General features: G+C 36.2%; 3 protein-coding genes across 6 annotated transcripts; 2 read left to right on the top strand and 1 right to left on the bottom strand.

The window, feature by feature from the left end:
* Positions 1-364: 364 nt before the first annotated feature.
* LOC139811601 (uncharacterized) lies at positions 365-4,167 on the bottom strand. 2 transcript variants are annotated; one of them, XM_071775896.1, is made up of 2 exons: positions 3,942-4,167; positions 365-3,871 (listed from the first exon to the last, which is right to left on the bottom strand). In XM_071775896.1, the coding sequence occupies exon 2, from the start codon at positions 3,859-3,861 to the stop codon at positions 2,452-2,454; it is 1,410 nt and encodes a 469-aa protein (XP_071631997.1). In that variant the 5' UTR covers positions 3,862-3,871; positions 3,942-4,167; the 3' UTR covers positions 365-2,451. The 2 variants fall into 2 exon arrangements, with proteins under 2 accessions (XP_071631997.1, XP_071631998.1); XM_071775897.1 differs by having other exon boundaries at positions 4,009-4,166.
* A 1,984-nt stretch (positions 4,168-6,151) lies between these two features.
* On the top strand, positions 6,152-7,888 carry LOC139812156 (tRNA 2'-phosphotransferase 1-like). 3 transcript variants are annotated; one of them, XM_071776790.1, is made up of 2 exons: positions 6,152-6,308; positions 7,295-7,888. In XM_071776790.1, the coding sequence occupies exons 1-2, from the start codon at positions 6,306-6,308 to the stop codon at positions 7,886-7,888; spliced, it is 597 nt and encodes a 198-aa protein (XP_071632891.1). In that variant the 5' UTR covers positions 6,152-6,305. The 3 variants fall into 3 exon arrangements, 2 of the variants coding, with proteins under 2 accessions (XP_071632891.1, XP_071632890.1); XR_011731817.1 differs by lacking the exon at positions 6,152-6,308 and adding an exon at positions 6,315-6,566 and having other exon boundaries at positions 7,295-7,433; XM_071776789.1 differs by lacking the exon at positions 6,152-6,308 and adding an exon at positions 6,315-6,479.
* A 129-nt stretch (positions 7,889-8,017) lies between these two features.
* On the top strand, positions 8,018-11,853 carry LOC139812154 (speckle targeted PIP5K1A-regulated poly(A) polymerase-like). The gene is made up of 4 exons (XM_071776787.1): positions 8,018-8,291; positions 8,529-8,632; positions 8,732-9,049; positions 9,117-11,853. Exons 1-4 carry the CDS (start codon positions 8,026-8,028, stop codon positions 10,631-10,633), a joined length of 2,205 nt encoding a protein of 734 aa, XP_071632888.1. The 5' UTR covers positions 8,018-8,025; the 3' UTR covers positions 10,634-11,853.
* Positions 11,854-12,240: the final 387 nt, after the last annotated feature.

Below are 12,240 nucleotides of genomic sequence, written 5' to 3'. Positions count from 1 at the left end.
TATTTCGATAACTCGTGTAAAAAAACTCTTCATAAAATTTTTATTAAGTTTACATTTATAATAAAATAAATTTTTTACTACTATCATAAAGTCGTCTTGTACTATAATAGCAATTTTTCTGTTAATTACTAAACCGGTTGATATTAACAATAATAATTATTAAATGCATTGTTAAAACACGTGCTGCTATTTGCTGGTGTATTTTGGATTGTGCTTATTTACCATACGCTAATTTCAGCTCTACATTAGTAAAATGATAATGATGTTCTACAATCGTCCTTTCTTCTCCAATTATCTTTAAAAAATTATTAAATGTCTTTTTATTATTATATAAAAATAATTATATCTTTTTATTACATAACTGTCATTATATCTTTTTATTACATAACTATCATTATATCTTTTTTTTATTACATAACTATCATTAAATATCTGTTATTACATAACTCTGCGCAACTTCGACTACCGTCATAGCGCATTATTGCGCACGCTCGTGGATAACTCAACATCAGTGAGTTCCGAAATTCATCGAAAAAAGAGGCGCGTCAATCTTTTATATATTTATATGAATGTACATACATACATACATACAATACATATACGCTAATTTTTAAGGCTCAGTCACAATGAGAGGAATAAGGAATAAGATAAAGGAATTAGGAATAAGGCATGTTGCATCTCACTTTAATGTACGTGTACTGAAGTGAGATGCGACATTCCCTTATTCCTTATTCCTTTTTATCTTATTCCTTATTTTTGTCATTGTGTCTGAGCTTTTAAAGATTAATTCTGTTTTTAACTCTCTGATAGGCTCGTTCTTCTGTACATAAAATCTTTGACTATATAGTCAAAGATGTGAGTGATGATAAATAATCGAAAATTAAACGCGAAACTTCAAAAATAGAGGGATATTTGAAAAAAAAAATTTTTAGTAGAATTGACTGGCACTTATTAAACGATTCATTCGACATAAATATATATAAATTCGAATATAAATAAAGTATATATATATATATAATCGACATAAATAAACATTAATTCGAAAAAGTTGTGTTCATTTTTTTCATATTGAAAAACAGAATTGAAGAACAGAAGAAAGTATTATAAGTTAACAAAAATCACAAATATAGGCTGCGTTCTGATATTCACTGCAAGTACCGAAAATCTTTAGTTTACGTAACGTACGCTATAGATTTTCAGTACTGACAGTGAATATCGGAACGCAGCCATAATCTTTGGCCCTGTCGACGCCGCTGCATTCAGCGTGAATTAGGGATGGGCGATACTGTATCGATATTTTGAATATCGATACTTTTGGGCTGTAATATCGATATTTTGTATCGATATTTTACATTTCGATATTAGCCTGTATCGATATTCGAACATGAATATCGAACTTTCGATACAGTCCATAATTATGTGCCGTGAGAAATCTGTAATAAGATAGTAGAGTTAAAAGAAAAGTGTTGCAACTACTCTGACCGCGACTGTACATTGTCAATTTGTCAACTTTCTATTTAATCATTTACAGGAACATGTACCTTCTTTTGTTCTCTGTTTGCGTGAATTTTGTATCCAAATTTATTACAATTAGCATAAAACTACTTGTCGCATATGTATCTGTCATAATTGATTTCTCCTTTTCAAACAATAACTTGATCTCCATGCCGTTTGCAATACTGTGACTTTATATTTAAGATAATTAGTGTATATTAATAGTGTATTTCTGTAACTTTTTTTATCATTATAACACATATGTAAATAACTAATCGAAGAAAACGAACTTAACAATGACGACGGATTAGCGGGCTGCTTTGTGTGTTCTCAAAATTAAATTAAAATATAACTAATAATAGAGGTATCGACAGTATCGATACTGTTAAATATCGATATTTTTCGCCCGATATTTTTAGTGTATCGATATTCTTATTTATGATACGTATCGATACGAAATATCGATATTTCTCTTGTATCGCCCATCCCTAGCGTGAATCAAGGTTGAACACTGGCAACAACGAAACTACAATTCATTGTCCCCTTCCGGTTCGCCACAAATTAAGGCACTGGTCGTCGGGTCCAACGACGTAGTTTCCTGCTTCGTCGTCTGAGCTCGATTCTAGGTCGCCCGCGGGTTCGACGTTTGCTTCTTCCTTGGTCTTTCTCGTTTGGGAGCCTTTTGACTCCCTGAACTTTATCCTTTCGTGCTTTTTTTTCAGGGCCCTCGTTTCTTAGGGGCCTCTTCCTTTTTTCATTTATCAGCCGCTTTCTGCAACTTTTCTTATTGGCCGGGGACTGGCAGTAAAAATTTCTGATTGCATTTTTGCACGAAACTTTCTCCTTTCCCAGCCGGAATGCTAGCGTCTTTTCGACGTCTATAGATGTCGATAGATGTCGAATCGGCATCTATAAGATGTCAATTCGACGTCTATAGACGTCGGCGTTCCGGCTGGGTTATCCTGGGACCGTCTTCTTTTTGGTGGGAGTTGGCAGGACCCGCGGGATCATCTCCAGAATTGCCGAAGTGGAAGGGGCAGTATCGTCGCTGGTTACCGACTTGTCTAAAAGATTGACGTTCTCGTTGACGCTCTCCTCATAAACGCACCACTCAGCAGCGATAATCGAATTCTGATCAACATCTTCGTTATCTTCGTCTGGCGGCGCGAAGTCGTTTTCCTCGAAAATGTCAGGCCGGTCAAGTGGCCAAATGCCGGCTGACCTAAAGCCCGAGATTCCTTTTTCTATCGACGCGACCTTTATAAACGCTTTGTTCAAAAACTCTGCCAAATTGTGCTCCCCAATTTTCTCATACGGGTGAGAAGTCAGATAGAGCTTAAATTCTCGGTGCATAACATTTTTCAGGGGACCAAAGAAAGTGAGATCGAGCGGCTGCATTCGATGGGACATGCGTGGAGGAACCGTTACCACAGTGATGCTGTTGTCTATGCAGAACGTGTATGCTGCCATTGAGACATGACTCGAGTGGTAGTCCAGGATCAGGAGGACCGGATCATCAGCCGTGGGTTTCACGTGTTTCACAAAATGTTCCAGCCACTGACAGAAAAGAACTTCATTTGTCCAGCCATTTTTTGAGCAACCATATAGAGCTCCGATAGGTCCATTGTGCTGCAATCTCGAATCCATACGAACTCCGGGAAAAATTATCATTGGTGGTATATAACATCCAGCTGCATTCATGCAGAAAGCAGCAGTGACGGTTTTTCCCATTTCATCAGACGTTACTGCTCCGACCCTTTTTTTGCCCTCGGCTGCGTAAACACTTGAGCATTTCTTCTGCACCGTTGGTATTTTGGTCTCATCCATGTTGTAGATTCGGTACGGAGTGAATTTATGTTTCTTCATAATTGCTTGCAAGTTACTGAAAAAGTTCTTGTTGAAGTCAGCAATATGATTCAGACTGATGCCTCTCAATTGTCGTAGCGGAATTTGTGGGTTTCTCTTCAGGAACAGGTACACCCAATTCCTCCCTGTCATTTTTGACCTTTTATTGAAGTAATGCTTGATCCGTTTGGCCTCAGCAAATTCGAAGACGACTCTGCGAAGATCTCGGTGTGTGATACCGTTGTTCATTCCAGCCAAACGGAGAATGTGTCCCACTAACTCGGCTTCTTCTTGTGCTGTAAAAGTGGGCTTGCCAAGCTTGCGAGTCTTGCGACCCGATATCTCACGCAGTTCGTCAAAGTTCAGATGCTCTCGTCGTAGGGTAGAAAATGGAATCCCGAATTGTTGGCTGGCTTGACGAATTTCAGCTTTGGCCCGTGGGTTATGGAACGCAGTGCACTCTGGAGCTCTGACGCTTTTATTCCAGAGCTTATAATTCTTTTTTGTGTTGTTGCGAACCATGACGAGTGCTCTGTAAACATTATAAATTCCAGTCAATACCATGAATGAAAATGTGTAATTCGATATCTATATATACGTACTATGCGTTCTCTTGTAGCTGTGATGAATTGTCTTTGTTACTTGTTAATTTATACGTTTATAACTTACGTGTTTCGTCAATGTCACATTAAAATGTAATCTGCAACCTATCTGCGCTATCTGTTTGAGGCGTTAATGTACTGAAAAACCTTTAAAAAGAATGAAAAACATCAGACGCGGTCAACGGTGTTTTGATCGGGTATGCTATGGTTACGGTCATCATGTTTCAGCCTTCAACCTTCAAGGTAGTTCTCCGGTCTTTACACTAGAGAAAATCGATTTTCTATAGATTTTCTTGAAACTGTGAATATACGTTAATTTAGGTGTACTTTATGCGTGATATAAATTTCAGTACCTCTTTCCGGTATAAAAAATCAAGATACTGAGCCTCAAAGTTTCAACTTTTACTAAATTTTAGTGAAAATTGAAACTTTGAGGCTCAGTATCTTGATTTTTTATACCGAAAGAAGTACTGAAATTTATACCACGCATAAAGCACACCTAAATTAACGTATATTCACAGTTTCAAGAAAATCTATAGAAAATCGAGCTCGCGAACCGCAAATGAAATTGGGCGCGTCAGCAGACACAACTGTTGAGTCTCGTCTTATCAACAATCTGCGTTGATTGGTTGGTTCTAAAAGTAAGAGCCAATGGCTGCGTTCAGCCGAACCTCTGCTTAGCGAAGCGAAAGGTAGCAATTAAGTGTAATTGGTTGGATCCAAAGGTAAGAACCAATCACATTCAATTGCTACCTTTCGCTTCGCTAAGCAGAGGTTCGGCTGAACGCAGCCAATCACGTTCGATTGCTATTGAGCGTTTGTTGTTCTGCTGAACGCGCCCATTATGAGACCGACGCGGAAAAAGGCTCCCAAGGGATCGTATAGGTGAAAGCACATAAAATTGCAGGAGCCATAAGCAGAAAGCAGAAGCCATATGCGCATGCGCTATGGTATCTGTAGAGCTCTATAGATACCATAGCGCATGCGCATATGGCTTCTGCCTTCTGCTTATGGCTCCTGCAATTTTATGTGCTTCCATATGGGCCCAGACACACACTTCTGCACAACGCATAATGCGTAAGCATAAGAAAATTGATTGGTCCATACACATGTGCATAAGGAAATAGACCAATCAATTTTCTTATGCTTACGCGTTATGCGTTGTGCAGAAGTGTGTGCTCCCCGCTTAATTCTTATGAAAAGCAGCAGTTTCGGCAGGAGACACGGTGGAGACCTCTGTCGAGTTGGCTTAGCTGCGACTCGCTGCGAGTCCGTTATTGATTAAGTTTTATTAAATCAATCGGCTCTTTCTAGGATATAAAAGATGCAAATTATCGGAGATACGAATCGTAGTTGAACGTCCCTGTCGAATTTTATGTTTAATAAAATGGACGGGTATTTCTTTTAGGTAAAAAAAATTATGGATATTACGAATCCGTACGGTTGAAACTTTACCGTTACTGTTACGAAAAAGTGTGTATCCGGGGCTTTAAGTACAATATGGGGAGCGGGAATGAGTTTCTTTTTCGGTGTAGAGATGAGCGCATTATTTCTACCTTCCAGCCAATTGCGAGAAATAGTGCACTCATCTACACCGAAAGAAAACCTATTTTTGCTCCCCATTTACTACGTTTACGCGAGCGTTACTTCTGTAGTAACTTACGATATATAACTCGTTTACGCGAAGTAAATTATCGCAAGTTACTACAAAATCCCGTTTACGCGAAGAAAAATCCCGTTTACGCGAAGAAATTATCGTAAGTTATTACTACAGCAGTAAAGGCTGATGATTTAAGGCAGATTTATGCCCGATCTACAATAGCTGTAGTAAGCTGTAGTAAGCCTCAAGCCATAAGAAATTGACTAATTACAGGCGAATGTGAGGAGAATAATCGACTGTGATTGGTCAATTTCTTACATCTTGAGGCTTACTGCTGGGTCTACAATGCGAGTCGCAAAGTCGTGAGTCGCAAGAATTGACCAATCACAGTCGATTATTCTCCTCAAATTCGACTGTCATTGGTCAATTCTTGCGACTCACGACTTTGCGACTCGCATTGTAGACCCAGTATACTACAACTACAGCTTACTACAGCTATTGTAGATCGGGGATTCTACAATACGACCAATGTAGAACCGGTCTTAAGGGTGTGTTTCCATGGAAAAAGAAATAGCTTCCTTTCATTGGTTAATATCGGTGGATTTAAGATCGCTAAACCAATGAGCATCCAGCATAAAGTCGCCATATTGATTTACATAAGATGCTCATTGGTCCAACGGTCTTATGCTATGCTTATGCAGCCTATGCAATTTTGTGTGCAATGTGATGGCCTTTAAACGTAGATACGATTTATTCCGCGGCTAATGGTAGGTATTATGCGATTATTGTCGTCATAATATCAATTAGAATTCCGTAAATTTGTGACTTGTTAAGAAATCGTAAATGTCGAGACGTATGCTTTCAAATTAGCGTAAGGAAGACCGGTTAGATTGGTTCGAGGGAAAGTTGCGAGCTACGCTAGTTTCATGTTTTCAGAGGTTAGACAATCGTGCTTGTAATTTATTTACAAGAAAAGAAGTCTGTGCATTTTTTGTCCCAAATTATGGCTTCCTATTAACATCGTGGTAATGTAAGATTGTTGCATATAAAGACATCTGTCGAATGTGTTTAATAGGGTGCACCTTTCTGTGCGGGCATGTGTAGTTTGCTTTCAGTGCTTCTCCTTCGTCTGAAACACGTACATGTCGTTTTGTTTATTTATTTATATAAACGATCATTTACGTGCCACTAGAAGAACTTTCTAATAGCTAGATTCTTGCTTAAAGGAAATAAACATTCTATAAGTCTAGTCAGGCTGATAATCGTTATGACATGACACATTATTTGGATATTTTTGCATATTTTTCCTCCCTGTTTTCTATTTTCATAATTATAAGTTTTGTATTTTAAAATTTAACGTATGTGCTCTGGTTAAAGATAGTTAAACACTTTATTTTTGCTTGCAGTAAGATCATGGTAAAAATTACAGCAAATTATTAGTAAAAACCTACTAATAAAATTAGGTGTAATGTGATTGCTATTGAAAGAACAGAACAATTGAAGATATTCTTTTAAGTGATTTGGCATTAAAATTATTAACATATTTTCTAGTATAGTAATAACAGCAGTAAATATTTTGTTAGATTTTGTAAAAAAAAAATGTCAATTTTTAACAAAAAGTTGAAGAACTGGCATTCGTATTTCTTTGAGAAACACTTTAATAATCTACTTAATTTGATTGTATAATTATAGATCTCTATATAACAAATGTTATTTTATACAATATAATAACTTGTTATTATATTGTTTTTAGAGTCAGAGTAAAAGCGACATTGCTCTCAGCAAAAGATTATCATATCTGCTACGTCATGGAGCTATAAAGGAAGGCTTAAATATTAAACCAAACGGCTTTGTCGCAGTTAACGAACTGTTGAATAAATCATTGTATAAGTATACTATTGATGACATCAAGAGAGTAGTAAAGGAAAATAACAAGCAAAGATTTACCCTTGAAACAATTGACGGTGTTTTAGAGATTAAGGCAAATCAAGGCCACTCTATATTCAAGGTCAATGAACTGAGCTTGAAGATACTTGACTGCGTGGACTTTGATATAATTCATGGGACCTATTTTAAGTACTGGCCAAAGATAAAAACTGAAGGTCTATCACGTATGAAAAAAAATCACATTCACTTTGCGAAGGGATTAAATTTTATCAACGGTTTACGTCAAAGCGCCGAACTTTTTATTTACATTAATTTTGGAAGAGCAAAGGAAGATGGCTTAATATTTCTCGAATCTGAAAATGATGTTGTTCTCTGTGCTGGAAATTCAAAAGGATTGATCGAAACAAAGTATTTTCTGAAAGTGATCACTAGAGATGGTCAATTATTGAATTTTAGTTAAATAGTGATCTTTTTTAATCTTTCTATTTTTATATAGCGTATCGTTATATAATAATACTTTCAAGAGAAATTGCAAGAGAAACAGAAGTATAATTAAGTTAGAATAATAAATTACGATTGCTTGAACAATTTTGAACCATGAACTCTAAGTCAGCTGAATCTGTCCAACACACAAACAAACAAGTTGCTACAAGCTCGAACCATCAGCACCAAGACGCAAGATCAGAACAGAGCTCATATGAAGGAAATCAGCATTATTTGCCAGGAAAGTCAGTTTGTGTTGCGCCTTTACCAAAAAATGTGTCGGTAGAGGAGTTGGTAAATTATCTTCGTCAATTTGGAACAGTTAAAAGACAGCAGCTTTTTAAAAGATGGAATTCCATTTGGATTGAATACAATGATAGGTAATTTATAATAAATATTTACGACAGAACATATAGGAATAAATTTTACCTGTCTAGTTCATACAAGTATATTGTTCTACATTTTCGGATAGAAAGAAAGATGGTCATAGAATATTTAAGTTTTTAAATTATACATATAGGAATCACCATTTTTATTTTCTTCCTTGGTGAAAATTTTTTTATCTTTTTTCCTTTGTATTACTTTATAAATATTGTATCTATGGTTTGTTGTTGCAGCAAACTTGTTGATATTTTAATGAGCAGGTCACACTGGCTAGCAAATGAAAAAATATGTTTGAGAAGACTGAAGAAAAATGGAGAAAATTTCGGCGTTGACAAAGGTAAATATCAGTTATCTTAGCTTTAGCAATATGTTATAATTACTATCTCCCACTATTTTTCTGTGGAGCTGATGAATACATTCATTTATTGTTTCATAGCGCAACAACAAAAAGACACTGTTCCGAAAGGAACTGAGAATAAAAATTTAGAAGAAGAGGATCCAATAAGTTACGACCGAATAAAAAATGTTTTCGAAAATGTAGTGACATTTGACAACCAAATGGCAGCACTTTTAAATGCAGTGCAACTTACTGAATTTGAATTGGCAACGAGATATAATGTCATTTGTACTCATCTGGATGAAATATTTAGTTCGATGTTCCCACAATGTAAAACGTATAAATTTGGCTCAACGGTGGCGCAGTTGAGTTTTAAAGAGAGTGATTTAGATATCTACATGTACGTCGGTCAAATTGGTAAGAGATTTTCTAATTTTACTATAGTATGTGAATATCGTATGTTTAAGTAACTTCTCTGTTCAAGGTGTACCATGGATCTGTAACAGGCCAGATACTCCGTCACATATATGGACGCCAATGATTTTCAAGAGAGTAAGAAAAGTTATGTACAGCATGAAGTCTATATTTTCCAACATAGTATCAATCCCTAAAGCGAAAACACCTATTATAAAGTTCCGTTATATGCCGACCAATGTCTCCTGCGACATTTCCTTCAAGAACGGCCTAGGCATCTATAAAAGTAACTTCTTAAGATATTGCGCGTCACGCGATCCACGATTAAGACCGCTGATGCTGCTCATCAAATACTGGGCGAGGCATTTCAAGATTTCGGGTAGCGGAAGAATTTCCAGTTATGGATTGGTGTGTCTGATTATATTTTACCTCCAGCAGGAATCAGTTGGTCTTCTTCCGCCGTTGCTAGACCTTCAGAGAACTTGTGCTCCAGAAACCATGAATGGGTGGCAAGTAAATTTTAACGAAGATACCGCATTACCTGCCATTACCAACAGCAGTAATATTGCAGTACTGCTTCACAATTTCTTCTCCTTTTACGAAAATTTCAATTTCAATTCGCGTGTGATATGTTTACTGGATGGAAAAGTATATTCAACAGCTGACTTCGCGCAATTAGATAAGTTACCCGATTACATGTATAGATATAAAAGTTTCGTCACGGATAATAGTGCCAAGAAATTGGATATTCAAAAGCCAATATGCCTGCAGGATCCGATCGAACTTAATCAGAACACAGCCGCAAATACGTCAGATCGTGCATTAATGGCATTTCAACTTTGTTGCAAGTTCAGCGCCGATATCTGCTTGACAGCTAGTGCAAGTAATTACGATTATTTATTGACCATGTTATTCAGCGCGATACCTCCTCAATTGATGCAGGCGAAGAAAAAAAAGAAGAGGTTCAGAAATGAAATACGGGCTGGTCGTTTCATCTTTGCTGGATTACCGGAAGATTTCGAGACACGTACGGATATTACTGATAAGGAGCAGTACAAGAAAGATAATTGGTATTTCGTCACTTTTAATCTAATAAGGGATATCTTCGAAATGATCTTTAAATTGAGAGTCGAGATGCTGCTCGATCAAGAAACGAAGCAGCAGAAAATTGATATATTATCCGACGTACATACCAGAAATCATCAAAAAGTAACATTTTACTGCACGGGACACAAATGTGTGTGGTATAATAGGAAGAAAAATAATAGGACCCTTTTGGATGTTCAAATGAGTCTTCTGGAGAAAGAGGCGATCATGTCGGACAAGGTGGTGGAGCAATTGACCGAGCATGACAAGGCAAACAACGTAAGGCTAGATTTTATGTGTACGTTAGAAAAGGCGGACAATCCTGTAGCGGTGGTCATAGTGCTGAACGACGAGAACAGTCAGAATCACATCTTTCGAGAATTCGAGTGCTTCGTAAATAGCTGGATACCAAAAATAATAAACAAAACATTGCTACACATGCTGCAGTTCAAAAAGACCTATGATCAGCTATACTATCAGCAGCTAAACCACCAACGGTAATGACGATGCTGAAAATGTACATCGTATGCTTTCCGGCATGGACCAAAAGTTAGCGTTTTATTCCGCATAATATCTCGTTAATGTTACATTAACCTTTGTTGTGCACACTGGGTCTTTTAGACCCCAGCGTATTTTCAAACGCGTTTTTCTAATACGTACAATGCGGATCGGGACCTGTGCTGCCATTTACCTGTAGTTTAGGGATAACACTTCAAGATCCTATACATAGTATTGCCCGCCCGGCTTTAGTCTGCTCTTGGCAGTGGTGAGAAGTTGAAAAACGTGTGATTTCATAGCAATATAAATATACTTTTTTCAACTCCGCTATAAACTAATATTTTTCCTTGAAAGTGTAGTATTTCAAGAAAGTAATCCCGCAAAAATTATTGAAAAATATTAAAAATTGAATTTTTTATGCATTTTTAAGTGAAAAGCCCATTTTTCGGTTTTTTTAGTTAACATATAATTTATAATTCTTTTATGTTGCAAAATATTAATGAAACCTATTAGACCTTATTTTGGAAGCTTTGAACAGTAGTCAGCAATTTTGTTTGAGTCAAAAGAACGAATTGTACGTCTGTAATAAACGTTTAAAAGTGACTGGGGTCTGATAGACCCCCTGTGCACAATATGTAATTTTGAAGAAGTGTGCACAACAAAGGTTAAGTTTCCGTCTGTATACGTTTTTTTTTTGCACCGTTGGAGTGTATACGTAAGCCTGTCACGTTTGACGCTATTTTTCCTTAAAGTTTAGAAAAATATGAAAAAATTCACAAAATCTGTCTACATTGTAGTCGACGATTTTTTTTAAATTATTTTGATAATCATCGTTTATTTAATCTTTTCTGGCAGGCTTGCAAGTTTTACAATTTTATTATTTTGACAGAGCAGATATTATTTTGACTCGAATGCCATAGATCCACGTATACAGACGAAGGGTTAATACTGTGTGATAAATTCCAATCGTATTCCAATCTTGCGATTAGATTAATTCTAATAATTCAGAACATATGTATAAATTCAGAGTAAATTCAGAGTGTCTTCAGAAAACATAAGTCAAGATCGAGAATTAGCTTCTACGTCACGTTTTTCAATATTACACGCTACTATATTCTGTATTATTTATTGAATTTATTATACATGTATTATACCTAAGAACTGTAGTCTCTTACAGTAAGTATAACCGTATATGGAATAAATACAAGTTTTTACGAGCATAATATTTGTATCGATTTGTTTTCCTATATTTGTGTCGAGAAATAAAAAAGACGTGGATCTCTCGGTACTAAATCGCGGAATGTTTAAAAATTTTGAATTTCCAGCCTTTTTTGAAACACTAATAGCTGCATTCCATTTTCATTCTTATGAAAAATTATACATATTATGTTGCATATTCTAAGCATAGAGAATAAATTAATATCAGTTATGTAGAACAATTGTCTATATGTTAAACTTTCTGTACTCAAAACGAGATGCATATAAAATTACGCATTGAGAACAATTAGAAGGATTGAAAGTACAAAAAGTTCAGCTGCAAAGAACAGGTATATCTTTTCGAACCTTTTATGTATGTATATGTGCGCTTTTTCTTTCTCCTTTTTTCTCTA

The sequence above is a fragment of the Temnothorax longispinosus genome, chromosome 4 (assembly GCF_030848805.1).
Source record: "Temnothorax longispinosus isolate EJ_2023e chromosome 4, Tlon_JGU_v1, whole genome shotgun sequence".
In the NCBI taxonomy this organism is placed as follows: domain Eukaryota; kingdom Metazoa; phylum Arthropoda; class Insecta; order Hymenoptera; family Formicidae; genus Temnothorax; species Temnothorax longispinosus.
The sequence above is the reverse complement of the archived record's forward strand: the minus strand, read 5'-3'. Positions and strand labels throughout refer to the sequence as shown.